Source organism: Somniosus microcephalus, chromosome 11 (assembly GCF_052327205.1).
Source record: "Somniosus microcephalus isolate GS21.2 chromosome 11, FLI_Smic_1.0, whole genome shotgun sequence".
NCBI lineage: Eukaryota > Metazoa > Chordata > Chondrichthyes > Squaliformes > Somniosidae > Somniosus > Somniosus microcephalus.
In genome coordinates, this window is record NC_140997.1 from 7,142,041 (window position 1) to 7,162,278 (window position 20,238).

General features: G+C 49.0%; 1 protein-coding gene across 2 annotated transcripts in view; it reads left to right on the forward strand.

Moving 5' to 3' along the window:
* Positions 1 to 20,238, forward strand: part of ubfd1 (ubiquitin family domain containing 1) — a 28,448-nt gene that overhangs the window by 6,328 nt on the left and 1,882 nt on the right. The window contains exons 2-7 of one of the 2 annotated variants that reach the window (XM_086000087.1): positions 2,999 to 3,128; positions 7,968 to 8,255; positions 10,193 to 10,401; positions 12,344 to 12,409; positions 16,140 to 16,245; positions 16,806 to 16,888. In XM_086000087.1, the coding sequence (XP_085856213.1) occupies positions 3,125 to 3,128; positions 7,968 to 8,255; positions 10,193 to 10,401; positions 12,344 to 12,409; positions 16,140 to 16,245; positions 16,806 to 16,888 (756 nt within the window). In that variant the 5' untranslated portion in view covers positions 2,999 to 3,124. The remainder of the gene's footprint in view (positions 1 to 2,998; positions 3,129 to 7,967; positions 8,256 to 10,192; positions 10,402 to 12,343; positions 12,410 to 16,139; positions 16,246 to 16,805; positions 16,889 to 20,238) is intronic. The other variant, XM_086000086.1, reaches the window with a different exon arrangement.

The following is a 20,238-nucleotide window of genomic DNA, read 5'->3' on the forward strand; positions in this document are numbered from 1 at the left end:
GAGGCCAGTGATTCCTAGTCTCAAAAATTACTTCCTGGCATCTAACCTAAGTATTTTGTGCTGATGCCCTCTAGGGCAAAATGATTTTGGAGACGGAAGGGGAACAGCCTGATGTTGTAGTTCACATTGGAACCAATAATGTAGGTACCTGCAAAGGGACTTTCAGCAATTGGGTTGATTGGAAATGCTGGATCTCCAAGGGAGTAATCCTGGCATGTCCACGTGCTGCTTCGTATCGAATAGCAGGGTTTGAGATGCATGGCGGGTGGGGAGTGAAGGGAAGGGTTCAGATTCCTAGGGCAGGAGTGGTGTGTACTGAATCGGCGGGCTTCACCTGAACAAGATTGGGTCAAGTGTCCTCGCTGGGAATGCTTTGTGGGGAGGGGGCAAAGATGAGGACGCATTGGAAAGGAATAATTATTCAAAGGTACACTCGGGTTAGAGTAATGTAAGCGGCACAGGAGCAGGGTTCTGCAGTATGTCCAGCATTGCTCCCTAGACCAGTGAGTCAAGTCCAAAAAAGGAAAGTGGCATTGTTGGTTCTAGTCTCTGGAAATGAAGGAGGGCGACTAGATAAGGGGATCGTGACCACAATGTAATTAGTTTTGATTATAAAGATTGAAAAGCAGTGGAAACAAACATTGAAGTACTGGACTGTGGGGAAACAAAAGCCAATTAGAAGAGAAGTAACTCAAATGGCCAGAGAGAGAGCCGGGCATAGACTAGACACATTCCCATAAACAGTGAAGGTGCTGTAACAACAACTGGAATTACTTGATTAGAGAAATTAAAAAGAGACATATAGATACATTTTCCCCAATTAAATATTGGGAAGACCGAAGCCATTGTTTTTGGTCTCCGCCATATGCTCCATTCCCTAGCCACTGACTCCAACCCTCTCCCTAACATCTGTCTGAGGCTGAACCACACTGTTCACAACCTGTGTCATATTTGACCCCAAGATGAGCTTCCGATCACATATCCGCAGCATAACTTAAGACCACCTATTTCCACCTCCGTAACATCGCCTGTCTCCGCCCCTGCCTCAGCTCATCCCTGCCTTTGTTACCTCTAGACTCGACTATTCCAACGCACTCCTGGCCGGCCTCCCACATTCCACCCTACGTAAACTTGAGGTCATCCAAAACTCGGCTGCCCGTGTCCTAACTCGCACCAAGTCCCGTTTGCCCATCACCCCCTGTGCTCGCTGACCTACATTGGCTCCCGGTTAAGCAACGCCTCGATTTCAAAATTCTCATCCTTGTTTTCAAATCCCTCCACAGCCTCGCCCCTCCCTATCTCTGTAATCTCCTCCAGCCCCACAACCCCCTGAGCTATCTGCGCTCCTCTAATTCTGCCCTCTTGAGCATCCCTGATTATAGCCTTCTGTTGCCTGGGCCCTAAGCTCCGGAATTCCCTGCCTAAACCTTTCTGCCTCGTTATCTCTTTTTCCTCCTTTATGACACTCCTTAAAACCTACCTCTTTGACCAAGCTTTTGGTCACTTGCCCCAATATCTCCTTACGTGGCTCGGTGTCAAATTTTTTGTCTTGTAATACTCCTGTGAAGCACCTTGGGACGTTTTACTATGTTAAAGGCGCTATCTAAATACAAGTTGTTGTTGTATGAGCAATCTAGGGCTAAATCAAGTTGAATATAGAAAATATAGAGGGATAGCAAAGTATTAGGAAGGGTATGAGCAGATCTGAAGAAAAACTGGCAGAGAACAAAAGGGAATAGTGAAGGATTTTATAATCGCAGTGGGCAGGGCAGACTGGAGGTGAGAAAGGAAATCCTTTAGAGGGTAAAGGAATAGTGGAGACTGAGTGAGGACTTTGCTTTTCACAGAATAATGTGGCTGTGGGAATTGAAGGATAAGGGGGGAGGATGGGGAGCAATCTGATAGGCTAACTGTGGATGAGGAAGGAGTGTTGGAAAAACTGGTGGAAATGGCTCTAGGCCCTGATGTCAGTTTTCAAATACGGAGTGAAGTCGGTGAGAAAATAGCAGAGGCACTGACCACAACCTTTCAAAAGACAAAGAGCGAAGTCGTTCGTTGCGGTCCTGAAGGGCCGTGTCCCCCTCTGAAGCTAACAACTACCAGGACAGCAACTTGCATTACTATAGCGCCTTTAATGGCAAAGATCTTGAGGCGCTTCACAGGAACAATTATCTGACAAAATATGACACCGAGTCACAGAGATTTTAGGGCAGGTGACCAAAAGCTTGGCCAAAGAGGTAGGTTTTAAGGAGCGTCTTAAAGGAGGAAAGAGAGGGGTGGAGAGGTTTAGGGAGGGAATTCCAGGCAGCTGAAGGCACGGCCGCCAATGGTGGACTGATTAAAATCTGACCATTCCGCGCCCCGCCACAGTGCCGCGCCCCCTCAGTGCTGCCACCCTGGTGGTGCTGCGCTCCCTCGGTGCTGCCCCCGGCGGTGCCGCGCTCCCTCGGTGCTGCCCCCAGCGGTGCTGCGCCCCCCTTGGCGCTGCCCCCCTGGCGGTGCCGCGCTCCTTCCGTGCTGCCCCCGGCGGTGCCACACTCCCTCGGTGCTGCCCCAGTGTAGCAGCTGAGATAATGAGCTGACATCCTGGAGTGGGGCTTGAACCCACAGCCACCTGACGGGAGCGGTCTACCATCTTAAAGTAAAATAATCCCCATTATTCTTTGATAAGGGTCACTGCACATCGAAGTAAATGGTTTATGTGAAGTTTTTAAAGCTTTTTGAGATGTGGTAAGACGCTGCATAAACACAGGTCTTCGTTTTCTGTGGCAATGCCTTCACATTTATGCAAAATTCCTCCCTCTTTAACCGTTAAAAATTGATTTACGACCACATTGAAATATTTATGTACACCGATATTTTCTGCAAGCTTGTTGCCCAGTGTGTGTTACACGAGAGAAAATGAACTCCTCCCACCCCTGCCCACCCACTTATGCTTAAGGAAGTTCACTGACCATTTATTCGTAGAACTAAATTAGTTTTTATTTTGTTTAAACAGGAAAGAAAGTCTGAGAGTGAATGTTTTCAGCTTCCGGAGAGCAGCCGTTCTGTGCTGTTTGGAAGTGATCTGCGGGATTTTGTCAATAGGCGATGTCTCCTTGCTTGCTGCTACTGGATTAGATTCATGAGTAAGCATTGAGTATTCGGAGGGAGATTGCATTTGAGAGCTGTCTGCAGGTGATTGGAGGAGTGTTGTTGTGAACGCTGCCCCAATAATAGAGTATACTTCTGTACACTGGCTGGTCCTTAGTGCGAGAGTGTGTGGCAGCAGGCTATTCCTCCCATGGGAGTTATCACAGCCAAGCCTGGCTCTGTCCTCACCTGGTGACTCTACGCACTCTGTCCAATACATGATAGCTATCAGAAGAAAGCTCACTTTACATAGTGCCCGTCGAGTAATTGAAATGTTTAAAGGGATTTTCACTCTGAATTATTTAGTGACTTGTTAAATAGGTGTCCAGAGATGCCATTTTGCTTTAGTACATGGCAGTGAGTTGAATGAGCGACTGGTTTGGGTTGGTTCAGGGATGCATGTGGATCAGCAGAACACGAGAACTCTCCATTTTTCAGCAAATTGCTCAGTGGGATCACTTAATCCCTTGTGTGAAGGGCGGCACTTGTGACAAAGCAGCATTGGCATACCAGGCGATGTTATGTACCCCAGACCTGCTGTGGCTGATACCGCCCAGCGAAAGCGTGGGCCCCCCGAGGCCAATTGTAAAACCCGTGTCCTGGCCCTGGGTGAGATCCACTAACTCAGCACAAATGGGGGTGGAATCTGATCTGTGATGCTGACGATTGAAGCCGTGGCTCTGGTTGGCACTCTCACCTCTGCGGTCAGGCGGTTGTGGGTTCAAGTCCCACTCCAGAGACTTGAGCACAAAAATCTAGGCTGACACTCCAATGCAGTGCTGAGGGAGTGCTGCACTGTCGGAGGTGCCGTCTTTCAGAAGAGACTTTAAACCGAGGCCCCGTCTGCGCTCAGGTGGACGTGGAAGATCCCACGGCACGATTTCGAAGAAGAGTTAGGGGAGTTCTCCCCGGTGTCCTGGTCAATATTTATCCCTCAACCAACATCACTAAAACAGATTATCTGGTCACTTAATCACATTGCTGTTTGTGGGAGCTTGCTGTGCGCAAATTGGCTGTTGCGTTTCCTACATTACAACAGTGACTCCACTTCAAACAGTACTTCATTGGCTGTAAAGCGCTTTGGGACGCCATGAGGTCGTGAAAGGCGCTATAGAAATGCTAGTCTTTCTGCTCTATTTACCCCTGGCAATCTGCCATAACAAATTATGTTCCAGTTCTTTGTGTGCGCTGAACGGAGTGAGGAATGGTTAGCGCTGCGGGAAGGAACACTTTCCATTTCTGTCGGCATCGAGCGCTTTCAGTTTAATGTTCTCTCGAGCTAGGTACCAAAGGAGTGAAGTACAAATTGTATTGTGCAGCTAACGGGCTCATTGCTTCAGCACCCTGTAATATTTTTTATGTGAGGCTGAGTGTCCCTTTTTAATGCAAAACAAGTGTAATATCACGGGCTATGACGGCACAACTGCTACGTTTGTTTCTACAGTAAGTCATCGCTACATTCTTGCAAATTCAAACCGTTTAAAACTTTACTGATCGATTTCCTGCAGTGATGCACACGGGCAGTAGAGACCAAGTGTAGTCTTCAGCTGAAGCAGGGCTAGAGGCCTGGGAATAATAGGACCAGGACGTACAGATGAGGTTCAGTAACTCTTTTTTAAAGTCTTGCATTCTGTCCTTATTTTTATAATTAATACTCTGATTTATAGTTAAACAGCAAAACCTAAACCAATTTGCGAAGTGAAGCCTGGTTTCCATCCCAGGGTTTAAAGGAAGTCGGTGAGCACATTGCAGATGCCCGAACTATAATCTTCCAAAGTTCTCTCGATTCAGGAACCCTTCCTTTAGATTGGAAGATTGTGCATGTCACTCCGCTATTTAAGAATGGCGAGAGAGGGAAACCAGGGAATTATAGACCAGTTAGCCTAACATCTGTTGTTGGGAAATTGCTAGAGTCTATAATTAAGGATAGGGTGACTGAACATCACGAAAATTTTCAGCTGATCAGAGAGAGCCAGCATGGATTTGTGAAAGGCAGGTCATGCCTGACAAACCTGATTGAATTTTTTGAAGAGGTGACTAAAGTAGTGGACAGGGGAATGTCTACGGATGTTATTTTATATGGACTTCCAGAAGGCATTTGATAAAATCCCACATAAGAGACCGTTATCTAAGGAATTGAAGGCAAATTATTGACCTGGTTAGGAAATTGGCTGAGCGGCTGGAGACAGAGTCGGGATAATGAGCAGGTACTCTAATTGGCAGGATGTGACTAATGGTGTCCTGCAGGGATCTGTGTTGGGGCCTCAACTATTCACAGTATTTATTAACGACTTAGATGATGGCATAGAAAGTCATGTATCCAAATTTGCCGATGACACAATGATAGGCGGCATTGTAGGCAGTGTAGATAGAAGCATAACATTACAAAGGGACATCGACAGATTAAGTGAATGGACAAAACTGTGGCAAATGGATTTCAATGTAAGCAAATGTGAGGCCATCCACGTTGGACCTAAAGAGGATAGAACAGGGGACTTGCTAAATGGTGAAACGCTAAAAACAGTGGAGGTCCAGAGAGACTTGGTGGTCCAGGTACATAGATCATTAAAATGTCATGAACAGATACAGAAAATAATCGAAAAGACTAATGGAATGCTGGCCTTTATATCTAGAGGACGAGAGTACTAGAGGGTAGAAGTTATGTTGCAGCTGTACAAAGCCCTGGTTAGACCACACCTGGAGCACTGGGAGCAGTTCTGGGCACCACACCTTAGGAAGGATATATTGGCCTTAGAGGGAGTGCAGCGTAGGTTTACCAGAATGATACCTGGACTTCAAGGGTTAAGTTACGAGGAGAAATTACACAAACTAGGGTTGTATTCCCTAGAATTTAGAAGGTTAAGGTGTGATCTGATTGAAGTTTTCAAGATATTAAGGGGAACAGACAGGGTAGATAGAGAAACTATTTCCGCTGGTTGGTGATTCTAGGACTAGGGGGCAGAGTCTAAAAATTAGAGCCAGACCTTTCAGGAGTATAATTAGGAAACACTTCTACATGCAAAGGGTGGTAGAAGTTTGGAACTCTTCTGCAAACGGCAATTGATGCTAGATCAATTAATTTTAAATCTGAGATTGATAGCTTTTTATTAACCAAAGGTATTAAGGAATATGGGCCAAAGGCAGGTATATGGAGTTAGGTCGCAGATCAGCCATGATCTCATTGAATGGCGGAACAGGCTCGAGGGGCTAACTGGCCTCCTCCTGTTCCTGTGTTCCTGACAGTAGAGTTGGTTGGAGGGTAGGAGTTTTGATGCAGGAGCTGGGTGATGCAGAAAAGGACTACAGCATCACCACTGACGGGAGGGTGTAATTACAGCGTGACCAGTTTACATAGGAATTTATCATGGAAAACTGAAAATATTTTGTAGATAGGAACTGCATATCAATACAAGAATTTCAGTATATCTGATTAATAGTGCCTTGGGCTAGTAGTTGCTCCAGAGAAGGAGCTTTATATTGTGCAAGCTTCACGGGGAAGTTCTGTACCTACCCCAGGTGGTTGCTGTTCCCCGCACGGGCTGAGTGGAGTGGTGGGACCCCAGTTTGTATTTGTGGGTCTTTTGCTCCTGTGCCCAGTGAGTTCTCAATCTTTGGCTGTTTTTGGAGGTAAGTTGGGTGAGGAAAGCTGCAGATTAGAGATCCTCATCCTTGGCCTGCTGACGGCCTGGCAGCTAATTGTGCTGCGGCCTTGGTTAATACTAAAAGCTGATTTGCTGTCGATTTATTTGGGAATGATGCTCGCGACGATGGAGGCGAGTGGGGATGGGATTGAAAACTGTAAAATACTAGTTTATCTCCCATGGGATTGAATGCCGTGACGGAGATATTGGACCAGGCTGTGCGGCCACGTTTTAAAGTCATGCATTCTGTCCTTATTTTTATACATTTTGTTGTTTAACCGTTAATTTGAAAAGCCAAGAACTAGTTAGTTGGAGCAAAGGAATTTCTCTGTAGTACTGGCTCAGGCTATACAATGCCCTGGTTAGACCACACCTGGAGCACTGGGAGCAGTTCTGGGCACCACACCTTAGGAAGGATAGATTGGCCTTGGAGGGAGTGCAGCGTAGGTTTACCAGAATGATACCTGGACTTCAAGGGTTAAGTTATGAGGAGAGATTACACAAACTAGGGTTGTATTCCCTGGAATTTAGAAGGTTAAGGGGTGATCTGATCGAAGTTTTCAGGATATTAAGGGGAACAGATAAGGTAGATAGAGAGAAACTATTTCCGCTGGTTGGGGAGTCTAGGACTAGGGGGGATAGTCTAAAAATTAGATCCAGGCCTTTCGGGAGTGAAGTTAGGAAAGACTTAGTGAAACAAGTTTGGAAAACTCTTCTGCAAATGGCAATTGATGCTAGATCAGTTGCTAATTTTAAATCTGAGATTGATAGATTTTTGTTAACCAAAGGTATTTAGGGATATGGGGCAAAGGCGGGTATATGGAGTTAGGTCGCAGATCAGCCATGACCTCTTTGAATGGGGGAACAGGCTCGAGGGGCTAAATTACCTCCGGTTCCTATGTTCAGGAGCTGTGAGATGCAAAACTGAGGTATTGCAGCGCTACCAATGGTGGGAGAATGTCATTGCAGTGTGACGTGTTTACATAGGCAGTCTCCATTCTAAATGTGCACGTAGGGATTTATAATGGGGATGGGGGGGGGGGGGGTAAGTTGACACACAAATGTGCCAGCAGGAAGTAAGGTTTTGTAAATAGGAAGTGCGCACACAAGATTTTTGATGTGGTCTAGATAAATTATAAATGCTGCCACTCGAATAAGTAACCTTTTAGAGTTTTCTTTGACGCTTACTTGCAGGGGCAGACACTGGTGGAATGGAAACAGAGGCTTGCACGGACTTACCCGTTCAGAAAGAGAAAGCAAGCTGTGGGACTGCCGGTGAAGGGGACGCTCAGTCCTTACCGACCGAACAAATGGAGAACGAGGACTCGCTCCCCCAAACCTCAGTCAGCAATGGTGGCGAGTCGGATGCCGAGAAGGAAATGGTGGACCTGAAAGTTATTTGGAACAAAAACAAATATGATCTGAGAGTTCCACTGGATAGCACAGGAGCCAGTCTGAAAGAAAAAATTCACTCCCTCACAGGTGTGTTTTGCTGGGAGGGCGGGCCCACACTAACTTTCCTACTGCATGCCGTTCTCACTGCAGTTGAGAATTAAATAGGCGTGAGGAGCAATGTTCCCTCTAATTTTTGGGGCGCTGCGCAGGCCATTCACAATACCATGCATTGTGCACGGTTTTATACATTGAAAATCCGGCTGTGCAGGCTCCCTGGAGCGTTGTGCAGCCACACAGCTTGAAAGAAACGTTGGTGAGGAGCGGTGCTATTCTGTGTGATAATGGCAGTGCACTGGGAGAAATGCTAGAGTCTCCAGTTTCTGCCACTAATCGCCCAGAATTACGTAAAGTTTACTGCACAGAAACAGGCCATTCGGCCCAACAGGTCCATGCCAGTGTTTATGCTCCACACCAGCCTCCTCCCACCCCATTAAAATATTCTACTCCTTCCTCCCACATGCGCTTATCCAGCTTCCCCTTAAATGTATCCCTGCTATTCGCCTCAACCTCTCCCTGTGGTGGCGAGTTCCACATTCTCGCCACTCTCTGGGTGGAGAAGTTTCTCCTGAATTCCCCATTGGATTTCGAGACGACACACACCTGGCATGAATGTGGAAAGAGCTCCGCTCCAATGGCTGGAAACCGATCATTGCAGCAGTTCAGTTTACTCTGCTGGTTCCTTGGACTTTTCTTCTAGGTCCCTGGCACCTGTGTAGTCCTTTCTCTCTCCTCCACCCTGAGAATTACTGAGGCAGTTCGATTTTCTACAGGCTGAACTGTTAATTGAAGTTTGGTTGCCTCTGTATAAATAAACTAGCGGATTGCTGAGTGGTTCAGTGGGGTTTTTGCCAGTCGCCTGAACCCAGTCCAGGTCCAGGGGCTGAAGGGATTCTTTTCTGTGACATAAAAGATTGGAAAAGTAATAATCCAGATGTTATTTGGCACATAGAGAGGGAGTGTTATTCTGTATCCAACCCGTGCTGTACCTGCCCTGGGAGTGTTTGATGGGACAGTGTAGAGGGAGCTTTACTCTGTATCTAACCCGTGCTGTACCTGCCCTGGGAGTGTTTGATGGGACAGTGCAGAGGAAGCTTTACTCTGTATCTAACCCGTGCTGTACCTGCCCTGGGAGTGTTTGATGGGACAGTGTAGAGGGAGCTTTACTCTGTATCCAACCCGTGCTGTACCTGCCCTGGGAGTGTTTGATGGGACAGTGTAGAGGGAGCTTTACTCTGTATCTAACCCGTGCTGTACCTGCCCTGGGAGTGTTTGATGGGACAGTGTAGATGGAGCTTTACTCTGTATCTAACCCGTGCTGTACCTGCCCTGGGAGTGTTTGATGGGACAGTGTAGAGGGAGCTTTACTCTGTATCTAACCCGTGCTGTACCTGCCCTGGGAGTGTTTGATGGGATGGTGTAATTATAGATTTTTTTAAAAATGTGGTATAGGAATGCAGTTGACACCTGTTCTAGTGTTCTCCATCCAACAGGATTCAGCATCTTCAGGAGGGTGGGGTGGGGGGGAAATTGAGGCAAAATTGCTGTTCTAGTTTATGAAGTGCTACCTGCTCAGCCACAGGTGGGAGCCCCAGTATATCGGGTGCGCTAGTTTATAGCAGTCATTTCCCCCTCCAACACGGTGGGTTCCTGATCTGGCCTGTGCCGTGAAGGGAGAGTCACTCTGATGTCTCGTGTACTTTTTCTGATTACCCAGTTTCACAGCGAGGTGACTCGGGACCAGCTCCGACTGGAGATGGGTGTGTAGGCAGACTTGGGAGAGGAGCGGAGGGGAGGGGAGGATGAACTATTCTAGGGAGAGACGTTTCCCACCGGTCCCCACGCCTGCATGGGTCGTGACCTTTCGCAGACTCTGATCCGTGTCACTGGCCCCAGTAGTGATGAGCATCTAAGCTAATTTTTCAAAGACTGGACTAAGGTCAGCACTGTTTTCTTCCTCTTGTCAGGTCTCACTCCTGCTATGCAAAAAGTCATGTACAAGGGACTGCTCCAGGAAGATAAAACTTTACGTGAACTGAAAGTCACCAATGGTGCAAAAATAATGGTGATCGGGTCGACGATTAATGATGTTCTAGCAGTAAACACACCGAAGGAGGTGGTACAGCAAGAGGCCAAAGCTGAAGAGCCAAAAAAGGAACCTCTATGTAGGCAAAAGGTAAGTGCCTTATTTACAGCAATCAGCATTGGGTAACACAGGAGGAGGCCATTCAGCCCCCTCGAGCCTGTTACACAGGAACAGGAGGAGGCCATTCAGCCCCCTCGAGCCTGTTACACAGGAACAGGAGGAGGCCATTCAGCCCCCTCGAGCCTGTTACACAGGAACAGGAGGAGGCCATTCAGCCCCCTCGAGCCTGTTACACAGGAACAGGAGGAGGCCCATTCAGCCCCTCGAGCCTGTTACATTAGGAACAGGAGGAGGCCATTCAGCCCCCTCGAGCCTGTTACACAGGAACAGGAGGAGGCCCATTCAGCCCCCTCGAGCCTGTTACACAGGAACAGGAGGAGGCCATTCAGCCCCCTCGAGCCTGTTACACAGGAACAGGAGGAGGCCATTCAGCCTCTCGAGCCTGTTACACAGGAACAGGAGGAGGCCATTCAGCCCCCTCGAGCCTGTTACGCAGGAACAGGAGGAGGCCATTCAGCCCCTCGAGCCTGTTGCACAGGAACAGGAGGCGGCCATTCAGCCCCTCGAGCCTGTTACACAGGAACAGGAGGAGGCCATTCAGCCCCTCGAGCCTGTTGCACAGGAACAGGAGGCGGCCATTCAGCCCCTCGAGCCTGTTACACAGGAACAGGAGGAGGCCATTCAGCCCCTCGAGCCTGTTGCGCAGGAACAGGAGGCGGCCATTCAGCCCCTCGAGCCTGTTCTGCAACTTGACTCCATTTACCTGCCTTTGCTCCATATCCCTGGACACCCAACAATCTATCCATTTCTCAGCTTAGACAGCTGCCCATTATTCTTCTGTCTGCTCATTTTGTGCTCTGTCCTCTCTCTCTCTCTCTCTCTCTCTCTCTCTCTCTCTCTCCCTGTCAAACCTCAGCCAAACCCATAGGACTTGCCACCCCATAAGTTGGCCTTTGTTTTCTTTCGGGAAGCACAGCGCCTCCTCTCCACCCCCTCCCCGTAATGGTTAGGTGAAGGAACTTGGTGGGGTGGAATTGGAGCAGGGAGCCCACATTCTCCCGCCCCCCCCCCCCCCCCCCCCAAGCAAAATCCAATCTCCTGCAAGCTGGACTCCGCAGTGTAAATGCTGACCTTCCTCGTGTACCCTGTGCCTGTGAATAAAACCCTGCCTGCCTGCTTCCAACAGGAAACTGGGAATGTTTACACTGGTGGAAAGAAGGCTCCGGGGAGAGAATAAATGGGAGCTGGAGTCGGCCATTCGGCCCCTCGAGCCTGCTCCGCCATTCAATCAGATCATGGCTGATCTTCTACCTCAACTCCACTTTCCTGCACTATCCCCATGTCCCTCGATTCCCCATGAGTCCAAAAATCTATCGATCTCAGCCTTGAACATACTCAACGATTCAGCATCCACAGCCCTCTGGGGCAGAGAATTCCAAAGATTCACCACCCTCCGAGTGAAGTAACTCCTCCCCATCTCAGTCCTAAAATAGCCGACCTTTATTGAAGGCTTCGATTTGTAAGAGGTATGGATAAACTGAACCCGAGTAAAGCACAAACTCTGTGGCTGGGGCAAGGACCGCAGCTCAGGGAAGGTGAAGAGCTGTTTTGATTGCATGACTTCATGCTGATGGTGAACGGGTGGACCAGACTGCCTGGTGGAGATGGAGTCGGGGAACTCGAGAGGGAGTCGGGTAGTTTTTTTTGGTGAAGGTGGTGTTTGCGAAACAGTATAGGGTGCGATTTATGGAACTTTGGGACTGACCAGATGGACCTTTTTCTGGTTCCATACGTTGGTGTTCCTCCAGTTCACAAGAGGGGGCTCTGTTGAATGCATGCGAGAATGCAGTGAAACACTAGCATTCTATTACTGGGAGAACATTTTCAGACAGTCCTTCTGCCAGTGAGTTTGCTGAACGTTTGTCTTTGCCCTCTGTTGTATTCTCTGACTGCTGCTGCTTTGTATTTTTAGCAACACAGCAAAGTATTAGACAAAGGGAAACCAGAGGACATCATGCCGTCCATTAAAGGTGTTAAGGTAAGCAGCTGCATTCGGCGCTCGCTGTGCTTTGTCAAATTTCCGTGGTGCTCCTGGTGTCAGCCGTGGCTCCGAGGGTGGCACTCTCGCCTCTGAGTCAGAAGGACGTAGGTTCAAGTCCCACTCCAGAGTCTCGAGTTTATAATCCAGGCTGACACTCCCAGTGCCGCACTGTCGGAGGTGCCGTCTTTCGTATGCGAGGTTAAGCCGATGCCCCGTCTGCCCTCTGCGGATGTGAAAGATCCCATGAGCCAGAGCTGCAATCCCCGGCATTCCAGGACACGGGGTCTTGGAGCCTGGACTAGGTGAGTTCCTGTTGCCGATTTGATGTGAGGCCTTTTGAACATCCTGGAGCCGCCGGCAGCTTGAGGAAGGTTAGAAGCTGAAGAAAGTCACTAGCAGAGTAATCGCCCACCACCATCAGCACTATCTTTTACTGTCAATAAAACTCTTGGACCATGTACAGAGTAAAGCTCCCTCTACACTGTCCCATCAAACACTCCCAGGGCAGGTACAGCACGGGTTAGATACAGAGTAAAGCTCCCTCTACACTGTCCCATCCAACACTCCCAGGGCAGGTACAGCACGGGTTAGATACAGAGTAAAGCTCCCTCTACACTGTCCCATCAAACACTCCCAGGGCAGGTACAGCACGGGTTAGATACAGAGTAAAACTCCCTCTACACTGTCCCCATCAAACACTCCCAGGGCAGGTACAGCACGGGTTAGATACAGAGTAAAGCTCCCTCTACACTGTCCCATCAAACACTCCCAGGACAGGTACAGCACGGGTTGATACAGAGTAAAGCTCCCTCTACACTGTCCCATCAAACACTCCCAGGACAGGTACAGCACGGGTTAGATACAGAGTAAAGCTCCCTCTACACTCTCCCATCAAACACTCCCAGGGCAGGTACAGCACGGGTTGATACAGAGTAAAGCTCCCTCTACACTGTCCCATCAAACACTCCCAGAGCAGGTACAGCATGGGTTAGATACAGAGTAAATCTCCCTCTACACTGTCCCATCAAACACTCCCAGAGCAGGTACAGCACGGGTTAGATACAGAGTAAAGCTCCATCTACACTGTCCCATCAAACACTCCCAGGGCAGGTACAGCACAGGTTAGATAGAGAGTAAAGCTCCCTCTGCACTGTCCCATCAAACACTCCCAGAGCAGGTACAGCACGGGTTAGATACAGAGTAAAGCTCCCTCCACACTGTCCCATCAAACACTCCCAGGGTAGGTACAGCACGGGTTAGATACAGAGTAAAGCTCCCTCTACACTGTCCCATCAAACACTCCCAGGGCAGGTACAGCACGGGTTAGATACAGAGTAAAGCTCCCTCTACACTGTCCCATCAAACACTCCCAGGGCAGGTACAGCATGGGTTAGATACAGAGTAAAGCTCCCTCTACACTGTCCCATCCAACACTCCCAGGGCAGGTACAGCATGGGTTAGATACAGAGTAAAGCTCCCTCTACACTGTCCCATCAAACACTCCCAGGACAGGTACAGCACGGGTTGATACAGAGTAAAGCTCCCTCTACACTGTCCCATCAAACACTCCCAGGACAGGTACAGCACGGGTTAGATACAGAGTAAAGCTCCCTCTACACTCTCCCATCAAACACTCCCAGGGCAGGTACAGCACAGGTTAGATAGAGAGTAAAGTTCCCTCTGCACTGTCCCATCAAACACTCCCAGAGCAGGTACAGCACGGGTTAGATAGAGAGTAAAGCTCCCTCTACACTGTCCCATCAAACACTCCCAGAGCAGGTACAGCATGGGTTAGATACAGAGTAAAGCTCCATCTACACTGTCCCATCAAACACTCCCAGAGCAGGTACAGCACGGGTTAGATACAGAGTAAAGCTCCCTCTACACTGTCCCATCCAACACTCCCAGGGCAGGTACAGCACGGGTTAGATACAGAGTAAAGCTCCCTCTACACTGTCCCATCAAACACTCCCAGGGCAGGTACAGCACGGGTTAGATACAGAGTAAAGCTCCCTCTACACTGTCCCATCCAACACTCCCAGGGCAGGTACAGCATGGGTTAGATACAGAGTAAAGCTCCCTCTACACTGTCCCATCCAACACTCCCAGGGCAGGTACAGCATGGGTTAGATACAGAGTAAAGCTCCCTCTACACTGTCCCATCAAACACTCCCAGGACAGGTACAGCACGGGTTGATACAGAGTAAAGCTCCCTCTACACTGTCCCATCAAACACTCCCAGGACAGGTACAGCACGGGTTAGATACAGAGTAAAGCTCCCTCTACACTCTCCCATCAAACACTCCCAGGGCAGGTACAGCACGGGTTGATACAGAGTAAAGCTCCCTCTACACTGTCCCATCAAACACTCCCAGAGCAGGTACAGCATGGGTTAGATACAGAGTAAATCTCCCTCTACACTGTCCCATCAAACACTCCCAGAGCAGGTACAGCACGGGTTACATACAGAGTAAAGCTCCATCTACACTGTCCCATCAAACACTCCCAGGGCAGGTACAGCACAGGTTAGATAGAGAGTAAAGCTCCCTCTGCACTGTCCCATCCAACACTCCCAGGGCAGGTACAGCACGGGGTTAGATACAGAGTAAAGCTTCCTCTACACTGTCCCATCAAACACTCCCAGGGCAGGTGCAGCACGGGGTTAGATACAGAGTAAAGCTTCCTCTACACTGTCCCATCAAACACTCCCAGGGCAGGTACAGCATGGGTTAGATACAAAGTAAAGCTCCCTCTACACTGTCCCCATCAAACACTCCCAGGGCAGGTACAGCACGGGTTAGATACAGAGTAAAGCTCCCTCTACACTGTCCCATCAAACACTCCCAGGGCAGGTACAGCACGGGTTAGATACAGAGTAAAGCTCCCTCTACACTGTCCCATCAAACACTCCCAGGGCAGGTACAGCACTGGTTAGATACAGAGTAAAGCTCCCTCTGCACTGTCCCATCAAACACTCCCAGAGCAGGTACAGCATGGGTTAGATACAGAGTAAAGCTCCCTCTACACTGTCCCATCAAACACTCCCAGGGCAGGTACAGCACAGGTTAGATAGAGAGTAAAGCTCCCTCTGCACTGTCCCATCAAACACTCCCAGAGCAGGTACAGCACGGGTTAGATACAGAGTAAAGCTTCCTCTACACTGTCCCATCAAACACTCCCAGGGCAGGTGCAGCACGGGGTTAGATACAGAGTAAAGCTCCCTCTACACTGTCCCATCCAACACTCCCAGGGCAGGTACAGCACGGGTTAGATACAGAGTAAAGCTCCCTCTGCACTGTCCCATCAAACACTCCCAGGGTAGGTGCAGCACGGGGTTAGATACAGAGTAAAGCTCCCTCTACACTGTCCCATCAAACACTCCCAGGGCAGGTACAGCACGGGTTAGATACAGAGTAAAGCTCCCTCTGCACTGTCCCATCAAACACTCCCAGGGTAGGTGCAGCACGGGGTTAGATACAGAGTAAAGCTCCCTCTACACTGTCCCATCAAACACTCCCAGGGCAGGTACAGCACGGGTTAGATACAGAGTAAAGCTCCCTCTACACTGTCCCATCAAACACTCCCAGGGCAGGTGCAGCACGGGGTTAGGTACAGAATAAAGCTCCCTCTCCGGTCCACTGCCCCGGCCCCTTGACCGTGGCTGGTGTATGTGATTGTTTGCCTGCCTGCTCGCTGCTGTGTTGCTAACCCTCTGCACTCTCTGCAGGAACGCTTACCGAGTGTACCATTATCTGGCATGTACAACAAGTCCAGTGGAAAAGTAAGGTTAACCTTCAAACTGGAGCAGGACCAGCTCTGGATTGGAACCAAGGGTGAGTTTTACAGACCGCACATGTGTTCCTTTGAATCTTTGATCGCACTCTTTGCAAGCCAGCATGTATAGAATGACACTCGCAGGTTCACCCTGGTTTATTCAGTCTCTGAGGGAGGGGAGTCATCAGGCGATATATAAATGCTAGTAGTTGCAGGGGCAGGCGCCTGGGCAGTGCTCTCCTCTCTGGTGCCCACACCAGCTAGCGTTGTGGGCTTTGCTGTGGCTGATTTTCTTCTCCTTCCTCAAGGGAATTGGATAAATACTTGAAAAGGAAAAGGAAAAAATTGCTGGGCTGTGGGCAACGTTCCCACTGAGCTGCCTTCTGGAGTGCCCGCGCAGGCCGCTCGCTGGCCTTTCAATACACGAAACTGCGCATGCGTGAAAATTTGAATGGGCCGTGCAGCCCGCACCGAAAAAATTACAGGGAACATTGGCTGTGGGGGAGTGGGGCAAATTTGGTAGCTTTTTCAAAGAGCCGGCACAGGCATGATGGGCTGAATGGCCCCCTTCGGTGCTGTAAGATTCTGTGGTTGGTGACTTACTTTATTTTTTTAACAGAGAGGACAGAGAAAATCCCCATGGGCTCTATCAAAAATGTGATCACTGAACCTATTGAAGGACATGAGGATTATCACATGATGGTGAGTACTGAGGCCAGTGCCTTGTGACGGGTTAGCATCTGTGAATATGGAGTGGGCAGGGCGCCTGGATATTGGCGAGGTGAGGTGCGAGACTTGATGCTCGCTGGGGGTCTTGGCGGCAGAGTTTTGGATGAGCTGAAGTTTGTGGAGGGTGGGAGGCCGGCCAGGAGTAATGGAGTCTGGAACGGCAAAACCATGGATGAGGCTGTTGGCAGCGGATGGGCTGAGCGGAGGGTTGGAGTGGGTGATGGTACGTGTGGAGGTGGAAGAAGGCGGTCTTCCTGATGGAGAGGATACGGAAGCTTAGCTCGGCGGTCGAATAGAATGTTGAGGTTGCGCACAGCCTGGTTCAACTTGCGGCAATGGCCAGGGAGGGGGTGGTGAGGCATGGTTTGTGACCGAGACTGGTAGACGCTGGCCCCATGCCTGCGGATGGTGTTGCCAGGGGACTGCAGGTCGATGAGGAGGAGGAGGAGGTGACCAAGGACAGATCCTAGCGGGGGCCGGGCAGTGAAACCATTGCTTGATATGCCGTAGCTACAATCGTAAGGGCAATGTACAGGAGCGAATTTTCCGCACAATCTAGCTTTTGCCATCCCTTTTTTTCTTGGCCTCCCTGCACCCCAGGACTGCAAAGGCATGTGGACAATTCCCAGGCCGTTGATGACGCCATTCTGTAAGCAGCCACTAGGGGGCACATGCACCAATGCAGTCTTTATATGAACATAAGGAGCAGGAGTCGGCCATACAGCCCCTCGAGCCTGCTCCGCCGTGCGGCCCCTCGAGCCTGCTCCGCCGTGCGGCCCCTCGAGCCTGCTCCGCCGTGCGGCCCCTCGAGCCTGCTCCGCCGTGCGGCCCCTCGAGCCTGCTCCGCCGTGCGGCCCCTCGAGCCTGCTCCGCCGTGCGGCCCCTCGAGCCTGCTCCGCCATTCAATAAGATCATGGCTGATCATCGACTTCAACTCCACTTTCTCCGCCGGATCTCCATATCCCTTGATTCTCCATGAGTCCAAAAATCTATCGATCTCAGCCTTGAAGACTCAGCATCCAAGCCCTCTGGGGCAGAGAATTCCAAACATTCACAACCCTCTGAGTGAAGACATTTCTGCTCATCTCAGTCTTAAATGGCCGACCCTTTATCCTGAGACTATGCCCCCTGGTTCTAGACTCTCCAGCCAGGGGAAACAACCTCTCAGCATCTACCCTGTCAATCCCCCTCAGAATCTTGTATGTTTCATAGAAACATAGAAAATTAGGAGCAGGAGTCGGCCATTCGGCCCTTCGAGCCTGCTCCGCCATTCAATATGATCATGGCTGATCCTCTATCTCAATACCATATTCCCGCTCTCTCCCCATACCCCTTGATGCCTTTTGTGTCTAGAAATCTATCTATCTCCTTCTTAAATATATTCAGTGACTTGGCCTCTACAGCTGTCTGTGGTAGAGAATTCCACAGGTTCACCACCCTCGCTCAACTTGTCTAAATCGCCTTGAAGCCTCTTTGCATCCTCCTCACAACTCACAATCCCACTTAGTTTCGTGTCGTCAGCAAACTTGGAAATCTTACATTTGGTTCCCTCATCCAAATCATTAATATATATTGTGAATAGCTGGGGCCCAAGCACTGATCCCTGCGGTACCCCACTAGTCACCGCCTGCCACCCTGAAAAAGACCCATTTATTCCTACTGTTTCCTGTCTGTTAACCATTTTTCAATCCATGCCAGTATATTACCCCCAATCCCATGTGCTTTAATTTTGCACACTAACCTCTTATGTGGAACTTTATCAAAGGCTTTCTGAAAATCCAAATACACCACATCCACTGGTTCTCCCTTATCTATTCTACCAGTTACATCCTCAAAAAAAACTCCAGTAGGTTTGTCAAACACCATTTCCCTTTCATAAATCCATGTTGACTTTGTCTAATCCTATTGATATTTCAATGAGATCACCTCTCATTCTTCTAAACTCCAGAGAGTATCGGCCCAATCTACACAATCTCTCCTCATAGGACAGCCCTCTCATCCCAGGAATCAATCTAGTGAACCTTCGTTGCACTGCCTCCAAGGCAAGTGTATCCTTCCTTAGATAAGGAGACCAAAACTGTGCCCAGTACTCCAGGTGTGGTCTCACCAAGGCCCTGTACAATTGTAGCAAGACTTCCTCACTCTTATACTCCAACCCCTTGCAATAAAGGCCAACATGCCATTTGCCTTCCTTATTGCTTGCTGTGTTTCTTGCACGAGGACACCCAAATCTCTGAACTCCAACATTTTAAAAAAAATATTGTTTTTCTATTCTTCCTACCAAAGTGAATAACCTCACATTTCCCCACATTATACTCCATCTGCCACCTTACTGCCCACTCATTTAACCTGTCTATATCCCTTTGCAGACTCTCTGTTCTCCTCACAGCTTACTGTCCCACCTAGCTTTGTATTGTCGGCAAACTTGGATACTGACGTAATAAAACTCACTACGCACTTGGTTTGAGTATAAAGCAAGGCTTTAATCAACTTGTTTCAGAACATGGAGGTCTAGTTGTACTTCACTAGTTCCTTGTCTTACAAAATGTCCCTGGAAACCTGGGCCCACACCCGAGTATTTATACTCCTTGGACGGCGCCACCAGCTGGCCGTCCAGTGTTATTTCATGAGTCTTTCCTCATGGATCATAAGATTCATAACAGATACATTACACTCGGTCCCTTCATCTAGGTCATTAATATAGATTGTAAACAGCTGAGGCCCAAGCACTGCTCCTTGCGGCACCCCACTAGTTACAGCCTGCCAACCTGAAAAAGACCTGTTTATTCCTACTCTGTTTTCTGCTAACCAATCCTCTATCCATGCTAGGATATTACCCCCAGCCCCTGAGCCCTTATCTTGTCTGATAACCTTTTATGTGGCACCTTATCAAATGCCTTTTGGAAATTCAAATATACTACATCCACTGGTTCCCCTTTATCTACCCTGCTAGTTACGTCCTCAAAAAACGAATAAATTTGTCAAACACGATTTCTCTTTCATAAAACCATGTTGACTCTGCCTAATCATGTTATGATTTTCTAAGTGCCCTGTTACCACTTCCTTAACAATGGATTCCAGCATTTTACCGACTGTACTTCCCTGTTTCCTCTCTCCCTCCTTTCCTGAATAGCGGGGTTACATTTGCCTACACTTTCTGCATGGCCTGAGCTGCAGGCCCTCGCAGCTCATGAGCGCCGAGCTGTTTGCGTCATCAGAAACTCTGAACCCTTCTCTGCTAATCTGTAATTAATGACATTGTGTTCCTGGCCAGTGACCATTCTGCGACAATCGCCATTCAGCGCCCACATTCTGAGTATAAA